The 26,398-nt window shown below is 28.1% G+C and overlaps 1 protein-coding gene across 6 annotated transcripts in view; it reads left to right on the forward strand.

The window, feature by feature from the left end:
* shot (dystonin-like protein short stop) overlaps positions 1–26,398 on the forward strand; it is a 245,124-nt gene that overhangs the window by 113,626 nt on the left and 105,100 nt on the right. For all 6 annotated transcript variants that reach the window (XM_016051216.4, XM_071180282.2, XM_043046522.3 and 3 more), the window contains exons 3-5: positions 9,358–9,447; positions 9,905–9,982; positions 13,425–13,517. In XM_016051216.4, coding sequence (XP_015906702.3) covers positions 9,358–9,447; positions 9,905–9,982; positions 13,425–13,517 — 261 coding nt within the window. The remainder of the gene's footprint in view (positions 1–9,357; positions 9,448–9,904; positions 9,983–13,424; positions 13,518–26,398) is intronic.

A 26,398-nucleotide genomic window follows, 5' to 3' on the forward strand; every position in this document is an offset into this window, starting at 1 on the left:
TTTCTTCATTTATTTTAATAAAACAAGTTATTCACCATAAAACAAGCATTTTTGTAACACAATTTTTGAATTTCAATTAAATATAGATTTTTAAAATCAGTTTTCTTTATTTTTCTTCTTTTCTATTTATTTAATATTTATACACTATAGATCTTGAATGACCTGGAGGATGGAAACATAAATCATTATACTTATCTTTCCTTTTTCTTTCCACGTATTTCCGGTGGATCCGATTACCTCCTCTACTACTAAAATTTATTTTTAGATTTTTGGAAAAATAGTTAATCCTTTCCTCCTCTTGAGTTATTTTATCGGGAAAAATTCAGGGAAAACATTTGTGTTTGCCTGACAATATGTTTTCTTTAATATTTTTTTTTCGTATATAGAATTAAGAAATACTGTTTAAGACATTTTTCCCTTTTAGTATATGGTCATTACACATTTATGTAATTTAGCTCATTCCAAAGATGCAGCCTGTAAATTATATTTTTGGATATAGCGAAATACATGCATTGGGCCAATCTTTTGACTAAAAACTGACAAAACAAAAATTAGGACCCTAATTTCTGAATTGCGAGTTGCGGCCACATTAAAGAATCCAAATCCATCAAAATAAAGATTCATTAAAAAAAAAAAAAAAAAGTCTTTTGTGTGTAAAATTTAGTACATTAAATGAAAATATTAAGGAAAAATACTTTTCCTCGGTCAGCTGTTAGATTTCACTTTACTCTGACAAAAACATTTGTATTACGTTCAAAAACCTCGCATTCATAAGGTGTGTGTAGAAATGTATATGACGTCATAACAATTCTAGATGCACAATTAACACTAGAAAGACGGAAAATTAGCATATACCTATATTGCCCAAAAGCAGTCAAAATGACTGCATTGTGAATGCTTGAATAAAGTTGCTTAAAATTAATTGTTAGCATTTTTTGTATTATTTACAGTTTTACAACAAGTTATTAATAAATATTAAGGATAAAAAAAATTGTATTTTGTACAAGAAGTCTCAAAATTCTAAGAAATTGTGTCATTATATACATCATTGTTTTTCTAATTGAAATTAAAAGCAGTCAAAATGACTTCTTTAGGCAATCTAGTGTTAAACGATAACTATTTATTTTTAGTTTCATGGAATTTAAAAATTGCTTTTATTTAGATGATGCAAAATTTTAAGTGACAAATATTAAGTGTATACGAATCGGCATATCAATGCTTGTATTTTATGTTGCCTGAATCTTTGCAAATATTAATGAAAAAATTGGTATATTAATCAGTTTGAAGGACTGCATCGTTTGCGAGGAAGGAGAACATAGGTCCCTATAACCGATAAGTACGAATTTTAATATTGCCAGGTATTGTCAAAAATTTCGATATCTTACAGTAAATCACGGTTTCTTTTTAATTTAATGAATCTATATTGTTTTTTTACTGGGCAATATTTTGCCACCCAAATAAAACGTATCAACTCTCACAGTATCGCATTCAAAATTGTCCTTAGGTATGATCATGATATTATCTTTTTCATATGTTATCGCGATGATGATCGTGATATTATCGTATTCGATGTGTATGGTTATCGTTAATGATAACGATATTATCATATTCGATATGTTTCATCATCAATGATTGCGATAGTGTCGTATATCATACACCTATGTTTATTGTTGGTAGCCGATGACCACCTGCTGTTGTTCTTACGTGTGGGCGAACTTGGCTGTTAGTCCCTGGTAACCGATGAAAACAAAAAAAAAAAAAAAAAAAAAAAAAAAGAGAGAGAGAAAGAAAAAAAAAAGGAAGGAAAATGAAGCAAATAATAGATGACCATCTACGCCATTCATTTATTTGTCTTCGTAAATTTTAAATGACATGGCCATGCAATTTTCTTCTTACATCTATATTACATGTACTATTATATAACCTTCGTGAACTCTTTTTATTTTTGAGTCATACTCCCTGTTGACTAAAAAGCTTCACACAAATGTCAATCTATTTTTCTTACCAGCTACTACTATTGATTCCACCGACAATTTCTCAATTTTTGGGCAATTGTCATTCAATTATTCCGTCTTGCTATGATAGCGTAAGAAGCGGCATTTTCATGACTTATTTTCATTACTGTCGCCTCTGAGTGTCACATGCTTAGTCATTCTTTGACAATATGTCTGATTTTCAGCAAGACACTTTAATCGGCGTCAGCTGAAGAGAAATCTGAAATGCTGATGATAAGACATATCGAGGGGGGGGGAAGGTCGCACTCACTGTTTAATGCCATGATTTTCTGGTTTATTGCTCTCTGTTTAGGGGTGACAGTTGGGACGCTCTCTTCGTTACTGGGCCCACGGGTTTATGACCTCTTGTAATCTAATGATGAGTTTAAGAAAATATGACACGACTTTTTATAGAGAAAAAGGGAAACATGAGATTTTGAAATTTTTTTCGTCCTCAACGATGAATCTTCGTGAATTTCGCATCCATCTGATTGCGTATGAATTCTAGTTATTGCCGTAATACATTATTATATATTTTTTAAATTCTTCACCGGAGAAAAGGTTCCATTTTTGAATTGCGTGCATGTCAAGTAGAGTATGCAAATTTTCTCAGACGCAGTAGCTGTTAGTAGTAGGGCCATGCTTGGAGGTTGGTGAACTGGATGACGGCCCAGTGCTGCTTAAAATCATTTTGTTGTATAATAGATTCAAGTTAATTGAATTTTAAAATTAAGAATATGTAACATTTTAATCCATTTTTAAAATTTAATATCAATACTAATTTATTTATGCTTTTCATTATTATTTATGAGTCTAATATTTTACATTTTTATTCGTAATTTGTAACACTGTTTCTTCGAATGCTCTGTATGTTTCGTAGCGAGAAATTTGAAAATCCGGCTATTATGTTTTGCCTCTCTACGACCCTGGTTGTAAGTAAAAATTTAACTGAAAACTTGATACTTAAAATTTTTTCAAATGACCAGATTTTCGACTTTATAGTTAAATTGTATTTTTGCCTTTGAATTTGTTTTGAATTTTTTAAAAAAAACCTATGCTGTAAAATGTTGTTTAATTTATTGTATTTCATTTCGTAATATTAGTCTATTTTTTCTTAAAACAAGTCTTCTTTTTTCTTTAAAGAAAACCTTGTTTACAAAAATATTCTAAAAATGAGTACACTGCCATTTGCTGACGCTCTCTATCCGTAAGATCCCTTTTAAACAAATTAGGGATTTTACCTCCTCTATGTTTATTTACGGAGAGTTTTAAATTTCTTTATTAAGTAACTGATTAATGTTTTAGAATTTTTTTTTTGTTTTGTTTAATTCATTGAAATGTGTTTTATTGAAGCTTGTTAGTTAGGAGCATTTAAAAAAATTTTTCAAAGTTGTTGTTTTAAAAATATTTACTATCTTAAAAATTTGGCAACTAAATTCATTGTAGCATACTCCAGCAAATAAAATGAAATTAAAAAAAATATTTAAAGATATTAACTTGGTATTTAATGATTAAAGAATTAGTGTCTTTATAATCCTTTTCCCTAATTGAATCAACTAGATTCGCTATATTATCAATATCGAGCTCTCTTAGGGCAAACATGTAGCGAAATTTCACTGCAGTGCATATTCTTCCATTGAATAATCAGAGGATAACTGGCCTGCTGTGCTGGAAGGCAAACACGTTAGGAGTTGTCAGGGAAATCTCCGTTTATTACGTCAAAAATTCACGTTTTTTTTTTTTAAACGATTTTATTGCGAATGAATGAATCCGTTTTGTCAATTAGCTCCGATATTTTTTTTAAAATTCTTTCTCTTACTTGGTACAATTTAAGTTTTAGTGAAAGTTGAACAATTTTACATAGAATCTGTTATTTACTTATTTTTAAAATAATCCATGGATTGACTTTATGATTGCAGTCGGAGGCAAATAAATGTTTTATTTTGCTTTAAACGGCAAGTATGTTAGAATCATCAACAGCTTGTAATAATTTAATTGTTTAATTGTAGAGAAATTAGCATATTCCTTTGTTCCTCATAATAAAAAATAAGTTTTTTATCAGTTTACATGTGCTATAAATTGTACTAAAAGGAAAATATAATTATCTAGAAAGTAATTAAAAATGCATTTCTAAAATTACACACTCTTTTCCATTATTGAAAAAAAAAAAAGTTTCGAACAACCATTTAACTTGCTCAGAGATCATTGATATCAACTTCTGATTTTGTTAGCATTCCTCCAAGAAATAATTGGTTTTTTAATACGGTTTTCCGCTTAATTTATTGATACAAATTCATTTTATCAACAAAATTGTTTTGTCCTTACATTGTTTCATTAATTTAAAGTAAGCAGGATAACAATTATTTTCAAAACAAATCAAAGCAAGTTACCGTTGATACAAATAGATTTTATTTTCACACTTAACCTATGCCGACATTTTTTCTAAGAAGCTGTTAGCTCTTCACCCTCTTATAAAAGGAGAGTTAGGATCTTTCCGTGTTCTTAGGTTGGTTTACGAGTTGACAGAATCTGTTTTTTATGTGAACACTCAAAGCGTTAACCTTTCCAATTTGGTGGGAAAGATTCTGAGTCATGGTATTATGATCGTGATAAAAACTTTATTCATATGCCCTATCTTCCCTCGGTATGCAATTTAAAATTTTTTAGATTTGAAGAAATATACCGTTTACATTTCTATGAATGTTAATTTATCTTAGGTTTTTTTTATTTAACTTTGGAAAATGAATTTTGTTTATTTTTTTTTATCTTAATATGCTATTATTTTACAAATGGTATGGTGTTGAAGTTTTCAAGCCCTCATATCGTAATTTGCAAAAGCATTCAATGGGCGTGGTGTAGCTTACAACTATATGCTTTATATTTAAAATGACATTTTCTGTGTTATAATTTTTTTTCTCTTTCTGACGTTGGCTCCATTAAGACTTAATGCTTGTCATAAATGTCGGTAATGCTTGTCCCGATAAAACCTAAGATTATTTATCGAGATGTCTAAGCTGACGTCACTTCACTTACCTGTCCACTGGTAATCCATCAATGATCAATCAGTTGCAGACAGCAACCAGTAGGAATACGTTTCTATTGGGATGTGAAAATGAATCATCTACTAGATATGGTGCAGGTATGGTACTAGATATGGAAATGAATCGTCTAATAGATATGGTGCAAATGGCAATTGATTGATTTATTTCACTCAGTGATGCAGTTCGGTTTCTGGCTTGGGCATCTCTATTGTCGTTCCGTTATTGAAGGTTATTGTGTTCTTTCTGGTTAATAAAACTTTTTATTAAAGTGATACCAAAATGAAATTATATCAATGTTCAGCAATTGAAATAGGGCCGCAATGGGTGATGCTTTTAAGTCAGTGAATTTTTCAGTGGAGACCTTTGACTTAAAAAAATTTTCGGACAATTTAGCGTCACGTAACAGGGACATAAGATTTCAATCTTTACTGAAATAGAAACGTAAAAGTACTTACTTATTAATTTCAATTGAGGGGCATGGCTCATTAAGTTTCCAAAAATTGAATAAAAGTTATGAAAAAAATATATTTCTGAGAATTTACTCTGAACTATTATTTTCACTTTCGTAAAAAAATGTTTATTACTCCACGATAAATATTTACTTTTTGCATCGAATTTGTATTCTTTTTGCGATTTAATAGGTAAACTAATTTTGTTTTTAAATTTAAAATAGAAATATTCTCATTTCGCTTTTTTATTATGTTTCAGAAAAGTCTCATGAAATTTAATACGTATTTTAAATTATATAATGATCAGAATATGATATGGATTTACGATTTAAGTCATTAAATTTTTATGAAACATGTTATTTTAAAAAAAATTACCTAGATAATTTTTTTTAATCAATACCATCCATTGATGAGCATCTTATAATAAACATTTACTCCATAAGCAATTTGCAAGGAGTATTGTACTAACATCCCGAAAATGCTGATCAAAAATAACTTTTTAAAATATTAAATAAAAATTTTTAGAAGTTCAGGTATATTATAAATTATCAATTTAATTGATAAAGTATAATTATTCCTGCTTTAAAAATTAAAAATATTATGTAAAAAGTACCCTAAAAAAATAAGATTTCTTTTCAAGATTCTTTGAAACAACTTCAGTTCTTTGCTTTAATTTTTTTTTTCCAGATGAATTTTGTGTAAATGAAAATCGTAAATTGCTTACGATATTTTAAAATTGTTTCGTTTTAAATATTTGAACTTTTTTGGATATCATTTACTTTCTAAACAAGAATAACTTGAAACGTTTTTATCTTTTTTGAACTAAAATCTTCAATCTAAATTATCACTTTAATGAAGTACATTTATATTATCTACATGGAAAAATCCTTTTTTTTAATAATATAGAATTTGAGTTTGATAATATAAACAAATTTGTGTGAAAAAATTTATTTCGATGAAGCATTTGTAATTTGAGTACCCTTCCAATATTCAACCCAAACACAATTTTTACTTATTTAAATAGCTGCATACAGTTTTATTTTTTGAAAGAAAAAATTTTCGTAAGTTAAAAATTTCCATTTATGCATCTTTTACGTACACCTTGTGTGAGATTATAGCTATTTAACCAACTAGTTATTTACGTATGGTCTACATTTTTTATTAGCTCCTTGTTCCCGTATTAACATCAATCTTCAGTGATAAAATCAAAGAGGGAAACACTTTAATATATACTTTTTTTAAAAGAAACTTATTCGTGATTAACACGTTCTACAATGTGCTTGCTTCACTGATTACTATCTTTAAGGAGTACCCTTCTTCTCATTAATTGTTTCGGCATTCGCTACACTCAAGTTCCGTTTCAGTCCCCCCCCCCTTCACTCTGTCTCTGATAATATGGATATAGAGCCTATTGTAATTCTTGACATTCATTCAAGGATCATCGTTTAATTAATGCCTTGGAATCTGTTATGTTAATCAGTGTAGGATATATAGTATTATTGTTCAAGATGTTCATAAATTGTTTTGCTGAATAAATGCTTGCCAAGATTTACCCTATTTGTTTTGATACATATAAATAAGAGGTGTATTTTTTATTCTTCTTTTAAATTTTTATCTTTCTGAGAAAGATCGATTACAGAGGTCATTAAAGAAATTTTAGTCATTGTGCGCAAAAACGTGATTCTGGTTATTTATTTTAATGTATAGGCCAGCGGATCCGTGGTGTTCTCGGAACCCCGGGGTTCCATGGAAAGGTAACTAGGGTTCCGAAAGTTAAAATTTTTTAAAAAATAGTAATGATTTTTGAATCGCTTCGATGAACCAACTTTCTCTCACACTCACATTATATATATATATATATATATATTGATTGATTGATAAAAATCATACATAGCAAAAAATTGAAAGAATAGCCCACTTGCGTTTTACTTTACATGCGCTATTATTATTTCCTTTTGAATGAAATTTTGATTACAGTATAACAATATACTAAGTTCCATTGGCATAGGTTAAATGTAGCTGTTAGCTTAAAGTGACCACATTTTCATTGAGACAAAGCGGGACAAATGGGATGAAATGAGAATTACAATTTAGTTATATATATTTCTTTGTATACATTCATATACTTGTACAAAAATGTATTTACTATTAATTATTGGTAACTATAAAAATATTTGTAAAAATAATAATTTGAACATCATGATTTTTAATCAAATTAATTTTTTTATTTAAAAAAAATTATGATTTTCTTTCTCGGTCATATTTTTGATCTGAGTGAATGCTTAGCAATAGATTCGGATCATTTATTAAAATGTCGTGAAATATTTCACATGAATTGATCAAATTATATTTTACACTTAAAATAGATTTTTAAAGTTTTAATGTTCAACTGCGTTTTTTCAGTTGTCCATATTTTATTGATACTAGAAAAAACACGTTCTGTTGCTACATTTGTTCCTGGAAGGGAGAGCGCGAATTCTACAATTTTCAAAATATTTTGATAAGGAATAACATTATTCTGTTCAAAATGAAGGAATAACTCCGTCCATTTTTTGTCTGTTTCCACATTTGCAGATAACCAACATTTAATTTTTTCATCTGTAACATTTCATATGTTCAAATTATTCTTTTTTAAAATAGTACTTACTGAATCAAAAATTATTTGTGAAGTTACACTCGGCAATCAACAAAATCTAATATTCTATATTTAATTCCTGTTTCTGGATCAAAAAATCTAACAATTGTGGAAAATAATTTTAAATCTTTGTGGTTGGAAGCATCAGAATTCATGGATATAAATGTGCATTTTTCTAATTCTTTCTGCAATTGTGAAAACGAATATGGGGAAAAAATATTACAAATAATTGCTTCGGTTTTTGTCCTTGCACGTGCATATTTTTTGTCTTATAATGTTTTGATCATTTGCGATGTAGAATCCATTGATCTGAAACTTTGATTTTCAGATCAAGGTTTATGGTGTGGAAAGCAAATGGCCCTTCCGCTAATGCTAGCTGTTTTTCCGTGTTGCCAAAGCTACTAGCAGTGCGAAAAAACTGTTCCATTTCAGACGAGGAAGCGGCATTATTCAAAAATCTTTTGTGCCTCTTTGTCGCTAGATGTTTAGTAATATCGTTTTTCCCACCATGTGAGACCAAAAATTCAGCATTGCATTTATCACACCGTACCATATAGTCTATTTTGCTTTTTTTAATAAATGAAAATTCTCTGCTTAGCTCTTCATTAAATTTGCATTCTCTTTTTTTACTAATCTTTTATTCTGTGGGTAAATACCAGAAATAAATAAAAAAAATTGCTGCAAAAGCTAAGAAAGAGTATTAAATTTTACCTTATTGACCATTTTACCTTATTGACCGTTACGTTGTGGCGACTATTGCTCTACCACTATCTTCGTCAATCAAGTAATGAGTCAAACCGAACGTCAAATAGAAAACAACAAACCGCACTGTCTGCATTTACCTGAATTAAGCCGAGACGTAACGACAATGATCGAACACCACCGAGAAAATATAACTCGGTACATTGCCTAATTTAGTTTACTCTGCATGCATTTTATGTGTTTTTTTTCCTTCATATTCACCATAATACTTAATAAATAATAGGTAATATATTTTTACAGTACATTTAAAATAAGAAATGCAGATATTTTCTAAAAAGCGGGACAGTTTTAAAAATCGGCAGGACGCGGGACAGTCCACCAAAAAGCGGGACTGTCCCGCCAAAATTGGGACGTGTGGTCACTTTATGTTAGCTTATGTTTGATTGTTTATGTTAACTATGTTTTGCTTTCCTCTTTCAGCGTCAATATGTGTTATTAGAAAGAGTTTCATTTTAATTCTCGTCATTGTATTCTAGGCTAATAGAGAAATATTTGATCTCTTTGATGACCTTAGAGATGGACTTAACCTTATATCTCTCCTTGAAGTACTTTCAAATGAAAAACTGGTGAGTGTTTTGTTTTAAAATCATTTTCTTTTGGGATAAATAACTGAATTTAAGAGAAGTAAAAAATATTTCTTATTTGAATGATACGAGTAAAATTAATTCTCATTCATTTATTTTTATTTAAGACCTGCAATTTAGCAGTGAATGGGTCAAAGAAAGATATCGCATCCATATTTCTTGCTCTTTCAAAATAAATTCTAAAAATTAAGTTTTGAAAAATAAGAAAAAAGAACGTGATCCTGAAATGAGCTTTGGTACTTAATAGGGTAATTTAATTGAATTCGATTTCTCTTTTACAACCATTTAGTATATTGCTTTATAGTGAATATTTTTTCTTTATAGAAAAGTGGGTGCAATCAGTGAATTATTTTATTATTTAAAAAGGAACTTTCTTCTTAAATTATTATTCTTTTAATATCGTTTATGAATCAAATTTTTTTTTTGTGTTGTATTTCAGCCTCGAGAGAAAGGAGTTCTGCGATTCCATAAACTCCAAAATGTACAGATAGCATTAGATTTCCTCAGATATAGAAAGGTTCGTCTCTTTTTATTCTTATATGCTAACTGCTTTTTATTTTAAAAATTATTTGTGTGTTAACATAAGAATGCATAACTTTTTTGAATGAAAGAACCACTTGCACAGCGCGCTTATTTAGACACGATGACGGCAAATAACGAAATTTTTATTTGAAGCACTTATTTTTTATCAGTAAACCTGAAGTTAGTCAGTAATATTTTTAGAAAATTAAATACTTTTCATTTTTAAAAATACTTTTAATTATAAAAATTCATTCAAAAATGAAAAAACTCATACTTTCTTTTAAAAAAATATCTTATGTCAAAATAAAATATAATACCTTGTTATCAAAAACTGATCTTTTCAAAATAATATAATAATTTAAAAAAAAAAAAAGAAAAAATGTTAATCTTCACAGAATGAAAGTATAAAAAAATAAATCAGTAAATACATATTTTGATGAGTAATATAAATTCAATTTAAATTTTTAATTGAGGAAAATTTATAGGGTTTAAACAAAAACCAAAGATTAAAATTAAAATATTATGGTACAAAATAAGATTCCATATATATTTGGTATTATACTTCAGATATTATTTCTATTTCTTGAATTATTAGAGGTTTTATGAATTTTAAATACGAGACTTTTTCTTTTTCGTTTTTTACCTGAAAAAAAAAATCCAAAAAAAAAAAAAAAATCACAAGCAGTGAGGAGCAGCTTAAAAATTCACGTTTTTCAACACTTCTCGAATTCTTCATGTTATAATTACATTGTGTATAAATATCGGGATTCATGGCTCTAACTGCTAAAAAAAAAGGTGGAAGAATAATTTGGATTGACGACAAAATACGACACAAAATTGCATCAAAAAGTATAGTGACATTGTGTATAAATATCGGGATTCATGGCTCTAACTGCTAAAAAAAAAGGTGGAAGAATAATTTGGATTGACGACAAAATACGACACAAAATTGCATCAAAAAGTATAGTGACAATGCGTGATTAAAAACTCGCTTGACGTAATAAATCGTAGTTGCTAAAAAACGGGATCGTCAAAATCACGTGGAAAAACATTACAATAGTTGCTACAAAATCGCTTAATTTACGATGAAATCACCACGAATAAAGCGGGTCAAAAAGTAATTATTTAAATGCGTTATTTAAAATTGCGTGTCGTAATAAAATTCTGAATATTTTAAGCCACTTGAAAATGTAAAGCAATCACTGCCGAAAAATAGTTGAAAAATAACTTGGATTTACTATGAAATAGGTACGAACAAAGCGTATCAAAAAGTGATTATTTGAACGTACAATTTGAAACTCGTGTGTCGTAATGATCATGTTGAAAAGCGTAGCAAAAACTACCTTTTAAAAAAATGTATGAAGAAATAAAAAATAAATTAATAAATGAAAATTTTGTTTTACGATGAAATAGGCGTAAATACACGGTCAAAAAGTGAGCAATTAAGATACATATAAATTATTAAATGTACCACAATTTTAAAAACGCGTGAAAATTTGTAAACGAACTGGCAAAAAAAAGAAGGATCGAAAAATCACTTGGATTTAAGATGAAATCGACAAAATGAAGCGAGACAAAAAGTGATTTCTCAAATTCGAAATTCACGTATCTTAGTATCGTATTAAAAGCATTTTTTTTAAAAATTAATTTAATTTTAAATTAATTTTTTTAAATTAAAAAAAACCGTTCAAACTTCCGAAGCAATTACGACTCGAAAACCGATCGAGAAACATAGATTTACAATAGAGTCTATGTAAATAGAGCTCCTCAAAAAATTATGATTTAAATGTGAGATACAAAATTTTCGACATTTTTGTTATTTAAAAAAAAATTTCTATCGTGTTCAGAAGTTTTTGCAAGCCACAAGCTGTGCATCCCTCTATTAACATGTTAATACAAAATGTATGTATTAACTCAATTTTTTCATTTATTTGTAAATTGAAATGCTTGTAAAATTAAAAATACGTGACAAATAAGGGGTTTAATGTATTTTTTATACACTCATAAAAATACTTGATGAAGGACGACAGCCCACATATGAATGAGATACACATTTAAGATGGTGCTTTCTCAAAACAGTATTTGTTAATTCGATTCGATTACTTTCGTCGCTATTATAATTAGAGAGATTTAAAAGCTAGTCGGAATGTCTTCGTAATCAGTGACCTTTGGTTATAATAGCGCAGTCAATTCTATTTATAATGAGGAAATTATTGAAATCCATCACGGAAATTGTGCGTGCTCTAGCTAGTCTGAAAGTGATCGAAATGTTGACTAACGGTACGTTTTCTTTCGAAGGAATATCGCATTACATTTTGCTTCGAACTGTCTGGAGAACTATTGAAACTTACATTGTCATCGCTCCTGTCGGAATCTGAGTGCTTGTTAGAAAAGGATCTTAATTTTGATTGCACAGCTTCATTATAATGCACAAAAGCGAGTGAAAAAAAGTGTTCTTTGATGACATAGATATATGTTAGAATTTTGCTTAAGTTTTGCTTCTTATGCTAAATTTTGTAATAATTTTGTCCTAATTACGGGTCACAAATATTAATTTAAAACATTTTGTAACGGACGCAACTGCGCAAATGATTTTAATGAAGTTTAAAATACTTAATATATTTTCCGTTAAAAGAAAAGCTCTCTTTACATTTGGAGGTGCAAAAAAGAATACTCAATTACTTTTTCTGAACATAAAGCTTTAAAACAGCAAGCTTAAACTTAGAATTGTGTCATCTAATGAAAATTATCGGAGTGAAATTTTATTCTCTCATTGTATTTTAAAGCATTTGATTACTTCTTAAATATTTGTTATTACATTGGTTCAGTTAACAGCGTGAATGATCATTTTAATGAAAAATTAACATTTTAAGGTATTTGAAGAAAATTTTTGTTATTATTTATGTTGATTCCTGTCACTAGAGAGAATTATAAATTTACTTGACAATTTTTACAGTGTATTGAATTTAAATTAAATTGTTGAAAAAGCTTGAACTTTAGTTCTGTGTTGTACTACATCCACGTTTTGAGAACAGCTCTTATAATTTTGTAAATATTTTTCGGTGCAAGCACTAAAAACTTCTATATTTTTTTGTCTTTACAAAAATAAGTAAATGGATTGGTTTTTAAATGTGGTTTTTCTGGATTTATCTGTGATTTAATTTTTATTGAATTAATTTCTAATCTTCTCATAATTTTTTTTTAAGTGTTGTAAGGATTAACGGATTATCTTTTTTTTTTTTTTTTTTTTTTTTTTTGTTCTCGGAGATTTATAACTTAACAAATATTCCTAAGTATGATTTCTAAAACTATCTACATTTTCCCGTTATTAAAATAAATAGTATTGATTTTTAAATGATAACATTTAAAATACAATTCGTGCAAATTTAATTATTGTGTATTTTGATTAAATTTGTAATCAATATGTTTCCCTTCAGATAAAGCTTGTTAATATTAGAGCAGAAGATATTGTTGATGGAAATCCAAAATTAACATTAGGACTTATATGGACAATAATCCTTCACTTTCAGGTATTTATTTATTTTACATATTTCTTAACAAACCCATTTTTCTTCTTCTTTTTATTTGCAAAGAATATATTTTTTCGAGGTTCAGAATTAAATTCTCTTGGCTGCTTTCTATTTTTATTCAAAAAAAAAAAAAAAAAACATTTTTAATTGTTCTTAATATTTTATTTAATGATATTACTCTATGTAAAATTTCAAATAATTTTTAGCACTATTCACTAAAACATTAGTTCAGTTTTCTTAATTTAACTTCAGTTTAAAATTAATAATGAAGCCTATTTTGAAAAATGTACTCCAAAATCGCACGTTAATAGAAATGAATTTCCATAAATTCATAAATTTTTAGGATTTAGAAATGATGGATGAAATAATTTTTGTCTCTTTGAAAATGAGTAAAATTATAAGTTATTTAAAGCGATATTTTTAATAAGAAATATGGCTGATCAAAATACACTTGAGAATAAAAAAAAGAAGAAATGTATAATTTGCTGTATCTGTTAGCTTTGGTAAATGAAGAGCTGAGAGAAGGAAGGTTCTAAGAAACATTATAGCGAATTAAAATAAATGTAACTGTAACGTTGACAATAGATTTATATCTTGCCTTCATTTCTTGTTCGTGTGTTTCTAGTGAACGAAATCCATAAATCTCTCTTAACCACTTAATTTAAACTACTCTAGTTATTGTGTTCGCTTCACATATTCGTATGCAAAAGAGATTTTCTAGGATGTTTGTTGCTTTCACTCCAAAAACACTTCGATAAAGACTCGGTAAAATAAATTAACTTTGTTATTTAATTGACAGGTGACTAAAATAGTAGCCTGTTTTTTTTAACAAAGTTCTCCAAATATCATTTTAAAATTACTTTTTAAATGTCAAGCCACTTATCTCTCTAAAATAAATTTTACACCGAAAAGTATGTTGATGTTGCTCACTTTAATCAGAAATACATATTCATACAAACACAAACCCATATTAAAGCTAAAACGAATACAAAGTTTTCGACAAATAACTGTTTTGTATTATACATTATCTAAATTTATAGCAAGATGTGAAGTAAAATAATGCAATTTTATTTGATTGTTTATTATTTAGAACTTTTTGTTTCAAATAATATATATATAGGTATTATTTTCTAAACAATTATAATTCATAAAGAATCAGGCTTGTAGAGGCATCTTTGAAATATTCTACTCAATAGGATGAAAACCTGGCAACACTTTCCCTTTCATTTCGTAAAATTTTTTACTATGTTTTTTAAAAATTTATAATCATATCCCAAGCGAAATTTATATTTTTTGATGCACGTTTCAATCACTCAGTTTAAATTTCTCTTGTGAAAATAAGCAGAGCTAAAGCCGTTTCTTAATTTGTCTCTGTGAATGATTTCTCTGTAGGAGTGTTAGAGAGAAGATGGTTTATGACTCCTATTTTTCATCTACTGTTGAATGACTGTCAAAAAGTTGTGTTGCATATTTCGTGCATTTCCTGCCATTTGTTGCATGTCGACTGAAATTACATGTCTTGTTCCATCCGTGTTCTATCACCGTTGTTTCGTCTCAAAACAAAAGTCTCTTGTATTTATACTCTGTTCCGTGACCTCTTTGTCCTCATATTCAAATGGATGCATGTAGTGACACAAAGATTTTCAGATGTGTGATGAAAATTTAAATTAGTTGATAGGTGAGAGTTGAAAATGCTTTACGGACTAGACAGGACTGCACTATTTATTGTTTATTTATTTTGGAGAAGGTTTGCCTTATGGTGGCCGCAAGAAATTCAGTCTTTATACTAATTGATAATCCATCAGTTAATAACTGCGTTTGTGTATTAAGAACAATAACAAACTGTCCTAATTTAAATTTAAGTAAATTATATGAAGTATCGATATAATATTTTCTAGTGAAAAAATATGAAAAGTTTTGCGCTCTTCGTCTTCTTTAAGAAAATTAAATGGTAGCAGGTTATGAAATTTTTTAAATATTTTTTATCGTTTACTAATTATTTACATCGTAATTTTTTTTTTAAATAAATCATTGAACTGTAATACATTCGTTTGAAGCATGCTTTGGTTACTGAAATTTTTTCTTAACAAAATGTGAATTTTTTTTCTTCTATATAATCCTTGAACTTACCTCGACATTCAAAACCTCACCTCGCAAAAGAAAGACGTTTATGTAACTTACGCTTATATATATATATACAATGTAATTTTTTTTTTTTTTTGCACTTTGAGGGGCCGCAAATTAAGCATTCCATGACCAGATCTAGTGCGCCCTTAAGATGAAATAATTTTTTTAAAGATATTTTTGACATTTAAGAAAACACTAATAAAAGTTATGATTTGGTTAATCATGTCTGAAGATTGTAATATATAATTAAGGATTAACTGAACAGGGATTGTGAAATTTCCAGATTCATTTATTATATCGTAATACAAGCACGTATGGGTCTCTATTTTCTACTTGTTATAGTTTCATCATAAGGCTTCCATGTGCTAGGTATTGCTATTTGAATTACATTATAATGACACATTTTATAATTTTTATTCGTAATGAATAGCAAAGGAAGCTTCAAAAGTAGGCGCTATTTATAAATTCTTTTTAATGAAATTTCTATTAGATTTGGTACGGAAAAGTGGAAGAATATAGCTAAAAGATGGCTGTATATTGGCAAATTCAATTTCAAAGAGATTTTTCCTTTGAAAATATTTCTCCCCACATTTTTGATCGAAGATAAATATGTATGATACATATACTTACTGTACCGCTTGCTAATTTTGTTTTAGCCCACCTTTTTTATTTTTTAAATTTTTTCAACATTTTTATCGAAATCATGGGAGATGCGGCGACATTTTGGACCCACTCAAGAATAGAATATGTTAAATACGAAAGGACGGTGGTCACTTTTAATAAGGATTACTTTGATTGAAAGGAGATTCCAAGACCAAAATCTTAAACTATGCAACAGATTATGGATGCGCGAGTAAATTGCTTTGTATATTTCTTGGAAAAACTGAAAAAGGATTGGGTGGATTGAAATCAGTGAGTGGTAGTGTATTTTAATTTATCAGAATGTTAATTTGTAATTAGTTTTTAAAAATGACTATAATTCAAACAAAGTTTAAAAAATGATCATCTTTCATGGTTCTGTTCAATCCAAATGATACTTTTTTTATTCTTTGTGAGAAAACACCCTTTTAGTAATATACTAAAGCCTTTATGTGAACAGGAGTTGACTTTTATGACAATAAAAATGCTCGACTCAATGTGTCAACGCCTTGATAACACCCTTAATAGGATTTTTTACAAATTCTCTTCATTTCGGGTAATTAGAAAATAAAGGCTCGCGCAAAAAAGAAGAACCTTTCATATAAAGTGACCCACTTATTATCTCCCTTGAAAGTGTGTTATCGTTGTCAACATGTGGGTGTTTCATAATCTCTAATATGAGGTCTTTGGGTGCATTGAAATACGTAGGTAAAAAGTGTGGGTTTCAAAATATTGAAAATTGGGTTTGTTTCCCCTGTTACAAATTAAGAAGTAAATAATAATAAAAATATGTATTATTTTTCCTGATAGTGTACGTGCATTGCTTTTAACTATATAATCCTCCCCCCCCCCAATCGTCAAAAATCAATTTTTATAAATCACCATTGATATAAATTTTGTTACGTTAAAGACAAGCTAAAAATTTTAAAAATTAATAACTTTTTAGATGAATTTTTTTTCAATTTTTGTATTAAATTTAAAAATTTTGAGAGTTTTTGAAACTGTATCTTAATTTTGTCTCCCCTCTTAAATCAGATGCTGGAGACGTTCATGTTTTTTTTCTCCCTTCCTTAAGTTTCAGTCTTCTTAGATACGTTTGAACATTATAAGCCTGCAGTGTTATTGAGATTAACTGAGCGTATTATTTGATCGGGCTTCAACCGCAGATTTTTGTAAAATAATTAAATTTGCCGGATTGCAGTGTGTAATTTTCAAGAAAATATTTTACAGTTATTATTATTACATAAAATTATTGTTACTTACATTAATAGTGACAAAAGTTCACCTCTCAATAAGGTGACGCATGTTCGAATACTAGCGGTGGCTGATTGAAATTAATTCTGCTCCCGGTTCTCACTAACCCCAGTAATAATGTAAAATATCCTCAGTGACTGATCCCCTCACTCTCATGCTATACGTAGAGGTTTTCGTGTATTTCCTCTCCATGTAAAGAAATGCTGTTCCATCAAAAAAGTTCCCCACGAAGGCTATCCCACTGCTTGATCCAGAAGTTCCCTTTGTCTTCAGTATTTTAGTACAAAATTACAAGGCTACGGAGTTGAATATTGATAGTCGTAAACTGAATTTTGGGTCGGCAATACCGGTTATAACAATAGAAAGAAAAAGAGTGTCAAAAGAAAACCAAATGCGTTTTATGATAATATATTAAAAGAGTTTTACTTTATTATTTGATACTTATAAAGATATTCAACAGAAAAAATATCAATAATTTGCATAAATTCGTTTATTTTTGCTGACAACGGGAGAAATATGTTTAATGTACATCCTTGAATGTTGAATGTATTTACATAATATGTTGAAATGCAATAATACTAGCTGTTTATATCTTCAACATATTCCCCCAATCTTACCAAAAGTATTGCGAATCAAATTATTTTTTATTCATAGATTATTTTTTATTCATATTTAAAACTTTACAAATATCCCTTTATCCTGTTAAACAAAATAGTTGAAAAGATATAGTGTCAAGTTGATAAAATATTTTACTTTTTTTCCCTCTTGAAAATGAGATTTATTTCTAATAAATACTATTTGCTTTGATGAAACTGGAAAAAATAACAAATTTTTAATTCTCAAAATTTTGCTCAGATGATTTGATTAAGAATTAATCGATGCTCTGAGTCAGAACCAAGATTTATTTCTTATTGGGTCTCCTCAAATAGCAACTGAGTGTAAATATCTTTATTGTCAATAGATGGCGCCACGAGGCGTAAGCAATGGAATGTGTAAATAAGAGCTTGAATGAAAATGAAGGATGAAAAATGATGAAGAGTATGTTTGAAGAGGGAAAGTGTAGCATTTATAATGTTGATAGCATCAACATTATTAAAAAATAGACATGCATTAATTTAATTACTCGCTTTTAATGAATCCTTAAAAACTCGGAATTTTATTCGCGTTTGTCTAAGAATATCTGAATTTTATAATATTTATTTTTGAAGTCTAATATTGGATTGAAGAGTTTTCAAATTTGAAAAGATTTTTTCAAAATGTCCTCTTTCACTGTCTTGCTCTCTTCCCCCTCCCCAATTCGAAAAAATTTTGCTGAAATTCCAAATAGTAAATAATAACTTGAAAAATATTACCAATCAGTCACGTGTAGTTAATTTTATAACAGTTTATTTCAACTATATCCTTAAAATAAAGAACAATAGGTCATTAAAAATGCACTACTCTTGTCTAATAATGATAAACGCAGTTTCTTCCTAACATCGCTGCCGTGTGCAATTTCCTTGACTTGAAACGCAACAAATAGATTTGATAGCATCAATATCACTGATTGCAAGATTAATCTTTTTTTAATACTTTTATTTGATTTAAATTTCATTACTTTTCTGATTGTATTCTGCGTATTTCTTCTAATATTTTCAAGTGTATTAAAAGAGATTCAAACCGGTTTTGATTTTCATTATAATTTATTTTTTTTCCTTCCATTGTCCCTTTTCAGCAGTTCATATAAATACGAATTTCCCAATAAATTTATTTTGGGTCTTTCATAAAGCGCTCAAGTTATATAGAAATTTTATAGATATTTTTCTCCCCAAGATATTCTTATCAGACCTTTATTATCAAATGGGCGTATAGATTGCAAGCCCTTTGTCTGGTCTTATGGGGTTGCATTATAATTTAAAAGTGATTTCACAAAAAATAATGATAAATAAAAATTACAAGAAAAGGGTTGGACTATAGGCTTTAAAGTTTAATAATAAGTTCTAGATCCACAGAATCTCTTCGAAATCTATCATTGCATAAGATTATTAGTGATTTATATCTATTTAACAGAGCAAAAAGTGATTCACTTTTTATTATATTATTTACTAGCCAGTTTCGGTAATGCTTACTTTAAAATACTTTATGTTTACTTCTGGTTATTTCCATAAATGTTGAACTTATTATGCAAATAATGAAAATAACTAATTATTTGTAAATGTTATCGTATGAATTATCTAAATGTAGGAACACCTAAAGTCTTATTTTCAAGAAATTTAAATGTACCAATTTGATGTTTTTTCTGTGGCTTTGAAAACATCAAATGTTTTAAATTAATAAGTACGCCTTTTTATGCAACGTATGCTGTAGATGTGATGATTCTATTTTTCCTATAAATTATCTTGGCATATTTTTTTTAATAAATTATTTTATTGTTTAAAATCTGCTTGATCAAAAAGTATTTATTGATTTCTCAACGAAAGAGCTATCCATTTTTATTAAACTTAACAAATTCATAATTACATGTAGTATACATTAGTTGGACAATCTTGTGCATTGCAATTAAATGTCAATCTTCAAATATTTGAAATATTTGTTATAAATAAGGATAAAGTAACAGAAAAAAAATTAACCTCCAAATCGAATGCGATGCAAGAGATAGGCTAAAAATCCAAAATGTCATTTGCATATTTTTAATGTTTGTGTACCCCCTCCCCAATAACATTAGCCTAATGGATGCATAATGTATAACACAATATTCGTGTCATGCGATAGAATTATGTCCTAAGCACCTAAAAAATTACCATACTATCTCAATTTACGCAAGTACCACACACAATTTTATCAAAACTTGATCGTTCGTGATTGTATATCTAATCTAAAATTTAATGTATCAAATTCAATCATTATATTGCATTATAATTTAAAAGTCATTTCTCGTGAAATAATAAATAAATAAAAATAACAAGAAAAGGGTTTAGCTCTAGGTTTTGAATTTTAATAATAGGTTCTAGTTCCACAGAAACTCTTTGAAAGCTATCATTACATACAATGAAAATTTGATTATTGCTTACCATCTATTTTACAAAATAAAAAGTGATTTTACTTTTTTTTTAACGTCTTCCTATTTTCATTAATTTAAATATAACTATTGAGCGTTTTAATAATTGTAGGCTTTATTGTTTTTTGGAAATTCATTTCTTTTTTTCTTTTTTTAATTACCGTTGTTGGCCCAATCGGATTTCGATACCCGATATTTATTATAATTGTAAATATTGTTTAACCAAAAAAACTTTTTGCGCAATAAATGAATGTAATATTTGGTAATATTTTTTATACACAATTTTAATTTTAAGGAATTAAATATAATGTGGAGTTGAAAATTTACACATTCATTTTATAACCTTTTTTAAGGTCACGAGTTCTAATTTTCCAGAGTTTTTTTTCGGCTTAGTATATTAATTTAATGTAATAATAAAAACTTAAATTATTATTTAGTTATGAATTTTGAAGAATAAAAATTAGCAGAACGAAGCATTTGTATAGTGTATGGATAAAAAATCAAACTGTTTATTACATGAAAATTTTTTAATCCATTCCCCCTGAGTTAAGTGACTTTAAGTCTTTCATATTATAACCAGGGAACGGGTAATAAAAATTTACAATAATTACATAAACCATTTCGTATAAAAGCAGTTTTGAGGTATATTCTGTTGAAATATTATTCTTCGTTCTATATAATTTTTACTATATTTATATGACTGTTAAACTTTTTTTTTGTCATTAAAAATTTTCCCAATTGTTTTTCAGATTCTGATTAACGGAATGATATAAAATCCATGCCTTCCAACTAGGCAATATTATTTGTCTAGTCTAACTATGATCTTTACTAGACACATGTTTTCTAATTCTACCCCTAACTTATAATATTATATCGAGAGGAATATTTCCCCCGCATATTTAAAAAATAATCTTTAGTCTTATTCTGTGTGTTGTATTTGCATGCATACATTACTACTCATGATTCTTCCTACTCATATTATGTTTCTTCAACATGTCGTTAATCTATATCTCTTAAAAGTCCACAAACTTTACGTCACCCCACTCAAAACGTGGGTAGAGTCAAACATCACCATGTTTACTTGCACCACGCCTTAAAAGACCGGAATTTTCGTCAGTTTTTTTTTCTGTTATTTCTTATTCCTTCAATGTATGGTTTAATTTTATTTCATATTGAAAAAGGGCAATCGCCTTTGTAGGCGTGCGACAAAACGTAGGCGATCTTTTTCGTTCTCGATGCATCGCTTAACCTACTGAAGAGAATGTTCGGCATTTTCCACATCATGGTCTTCGATCACAAAGCGGCAACATTCAATTATTGCTTGCTTATTTTATTAAAACTGGATTTAAACTTCAAAATTTAGTAAGCACCTTTGTGACTATCGTGTGAAATTTAATAAGGGATTAGAATACTGATAATTTTTGTCATATGTGTTAGGGTTCTAATGAGTGGAGTTTGTCATTTATAGGCCATGGAAAACATTTAATTTATTTACTTATGATTTATAATAATATATTTAAACGAAAGAAAATAAATTAAATACTATTGCTACTTTTTTTTAAATGTATATAAAGAATATATTGTTAAATCAACGTAGTTATCAGAATGTATTGATTGATTTTGGCAGCGTTAGCTTATACCGTTTTGTGCGAAGCGTGTTTTGTGGATCGCTATAAATTAAAAAGAAATTCTCTGACAGGATTTTATCTTGACTGCTTTGCTGCAAAACAATCATGATTTCTCACCATTCATTTCGATGAAGGCCTATATTTAGGAGAATATATCATATAAACGCACACAAGACCTCAGAACGGTGGTATATTATGTATCCAATAGCATTTTATCTCCCATTAATGGCGCGAAAGACAATAAAATTAATGTTATTTTTCTTATAAAAACATTAGATATCTTACTTTTTCCCCTTACCTATCCCTCCCATCTAAATTATAAACTAACAAAAATGAAATAAATAAATCTCTTCTCTATACGATACGTTTGATTTTTTAAGATTTTTTTTTTTTTTTTTTTTTACTTTTATGACAACAGCCGCCTTGACATTTTTTTAGAGTTTTGGGAAAACATACCATGTTACCAATGCTTAATAGTGGGCGGGTTGAATGCCGACCACAGGTTCTTACCTAACTCATGTTAACCAAAACCGGAACGGGTCCCACGCATTGCCCTTGAAAGATATTTTATTCGCTGCTCTCATTATTATCTTTTTCGTAACATGCATGTTACATATTTTCGTACACCTCTCTTTCCCTTTTAATACTTTTTTTCTTCAATTTCTTGTTTCTTTGTTTGTTTCCTTTTTTTTTTTTTATAAAATAGGTTACATATTTATGTAAGTTTGTATGTCTTAAAAATGAACACACCAATGTTTATTAAAACATAATTCAAAAATTTTTGTATAGATTTTTTAAAGAATTTTCTCTGTCAAAAAGAAAATAAACTAAGTGCATGGCTGCTTTGTTTCTCTGGAATGAAACTATAATTATTTGATATCACAAAATCAAGTCACTGTGAAAATCAATTTTTAAAATAATCAAGCAATAAATAAATAAATGACTTAAGTTACATCTACGTGTTTACCAAAAATGTGATGACACGCTTAGAAAGTTGGTTAATTACTTCATTGAATTATTTTTGTACAAAATTTTTGCCTAATTATGAAAATCAATTTCACAAGCGTTTAAACGAACAGATTTTTTTTTCTACATTAAAATCCACTCACTAAATTATGAGCATAAACTCATCCAAAGCATGAACTTATCATTAAAACGTTTCAATGTTGAAATAAATTTGGTGTCAATATCAAATATAAAATTGGTATTGATTTGAATGAAAAATTAATTCAGTTTACATGTACGTTATGTATTTATAATGAAAAAACGCTACGTCCGTGTTAAAAAAAAATTTTCCCTTGAAAACAAAAACTCTAAAAAGATATTTATCTTACAATTTGATTTATTCCAACACACCCTTAGCAATGAAGGAAATCTTCGGGATAAACACTCCCCGAAAGGGAATTTTTTTACATAAATCAAAGACAATCAGAATATCATTCATTAATCAATCGACAATCATTTTACAACTGTGCTTAAAATATATTTCGATGTAAAGTTTTGTCCAATCGTTTATTAAGCTGCATATCTTATTTATTCAGAATATATATAAATATATATTTCTTTTGTGTGGTTTAGTACTAGATATTCTTTATAAACCAGGCTAAATGTTCCCAGTCATTTTCAGATATATCACATATTTTCGAACCTATAAAAAATTTAAAAAAAAATCTCTTCTTATCTAATATTACTACAAAGAGCATTATGTTAAAATAGGAATGCAAAACTGAAATGAAAAGTTTCTGCCAAAATGTAACGATCCATGTACGGTAAAAGATGGCGTTTCTGAGAAGGCGTTCTTTCTCTAGGTGGGCATGAAATAAACAAATTCTAAAAAAAAAAGAAGGGGATTGACAGGCCCGACAACATATTACACGCCCGACTTTGTATTCATAGCACGAATTATGGTAAAAACACGAGATAAAATAATTCCTAACTTCTTAACGCTGCTTGAGCATCTATTCATCGTACCATTATCATTTAGGACTATGTTTACATGCTTGGATTCACTTCTAGAAAACTTTTTGATCGTAGAAAAGCTTTGTTTAAATTCAAAAATTTTATTATTATTATTTTTTTTTTAATGTAATCTTTCAGAAAGTTTATTCTGCCTGACTCTATTGATAAAATTATAATACCGGCTGAATATTTACTAATGTCTTATTTATTTTTTATTGATTTAAAAATTGTTATGTCAGTTTCAAGACTTCCTTTTATTCAGCAACTTGGCCGCAATGTCATGGTGGTGAATTGAAGACTGTCACAAACCTCCATTCATACTTACAATTTTCTGTAACTTAATGAATCCATTTTAGGCCAAGCATAGAAAATGTATAAAATGTGGTATTCTTTTCATTGAAATATGCTTCAATGACTTTCATTCAGACACAAAAATAAATTCGTGCATGAATTTTTTTTTATTTAAGAAATGAAATGGTGGTTATAGGAAGCATTGCCCAAATCAATAGACAAACCATTTAGTCGAATACCAGTTTTTGCTTTTAATTATTTTATTTTTTATTTATTAATTTTATTTATTTTTTTAATTTTATTAATTTTTTAAAAAGAAATTTGTTTTATATTTGTATTAATTTGTATTTTATTTACAAAACTTGCATTATAAATAACGTAGGATTCATCTCAAATGGAATAATTATACATTTTCAAAAAGTCAAATGCGCCAATAATCGAAGAAACTAAGTCTAAAAATTGTCAACAGAAAGTAATGATTCAATTGAAGCGTTAAAATTGAATGACTCATATTTTATAGATAACCCTTGGACAACAACGGAAAAATAAGTGGAAAATATGCGTCACTGTGTTCATAACAAAAATATTTATTTAAATGGTGGACCTTTAGTCGAAAAATGGTTTAAAAGGGAATATTTATCTCAAAAAATAAATTGATCTTATTACATTTATCTGTTGAGTGTGGTGCGAATCGTTTATTTGCTGATGTGGGATCACCACTTTTCTAACATTATTGTGATCCACATTTTTCTCTCTTCCATAAGCCGCACTTTTTAAAATCTACAACATAAATTTATTTTATTTTATTTTTAATTACAAAAATATTTTTGAAAAAATTGTCTTTAGTAACTGTTTTCTAATTCTATTCTATGGAAAATTATAGCTCTAAGTCCATGTGAGGAACATAATCTCATAATAAGTACTCTATCCAAAACCTTGTTTAGACAAAAAAATATTCTTTTCCCCTTGACATTATATATCAACCAAATGTTAATTTGAATTCCTATGTCGAAGAGTTTCTTTCTCAAAACCCTGTTATCTCAAGTATTTTTTCGAAATAGAAATTGAATTTTTTTCACAAAAGTCACAATGTAAGTTTATTGTAAACCAATTCTTTTCTATTGAATGCATAATTATTTTTCTCTTACTTTTAAAAATAAAATTATCATTGTTGCATTTAGACTTATAGTCTACTATCATTACATACATAGTTATGAGTGGTTATTCTGATGTTTCACTTATCTACTTTTTAGAGTAATATTTCTCGGAATATATTTTTCTATTTTTTACAACATAATTAGTTTTGATTTTGTTATCTCGAAAACTGGTGATATTTCTGAAAACAAATGTTAGCAAGCTAAGTAAAAGCATAATAACCAAGTCCGGTATTTCCTCTAATATGTACTCTTTTATTACTCTATATTTATTGTTTAAAATAATTTATATTATTTTAAAATTTATGGAGATTAAAAAGAAGTTTTTCATTTTTAAGCCAATCCTTAAATGGCTGTAGTTGAAAAGAAAATGAATACGAAAAAAGGAAAAAGAAAAAAAGATAGTACCTCTACGTACGCAATAAACTTCATGCTGTGGTTAGAATTAGATTTGCATGATGTTCCGCCGTTGTGACTGGTTTTATTCTCTTTTTGAATTATTACTTCCGTTAGATTGCAATATTTACCGTATAATGAGTTCATGATTCGCAAAACAAAATGCTGAAAAGTCGTAGATTTTTATTGTGTTGAAATTTCAAAGTTAACATACCCATGTATAAACAAAAGAACATTTGCTGCAACGTTTTGTACGACAAGAATTTGTATTAGTTAAAGTTATTTGTCGAAAAAATATTTTGTCTTTGAATGTAAACTAATCTCTATTGTAATGTTTCTTTTTCATTGTTATTCATAGGGAACACTGTTTCAGCAATTTTTCAAAATTGTTATTTT

Source organism: Parasteatoda tepidariorum, chromosome 1, assembly GCF_982258835.1.
Source record: "Parasteatoda tepidariorum strain Cologne lab strain chromosome 1, Ptep-v5.0, whole genome shotgun sequence".
NCBI lineage: Eukaryota > Metazoa > Arthropoda > Arachnida > Araneae > Theridiidae > Parasteatoda > Parasteatoda tepidariorum.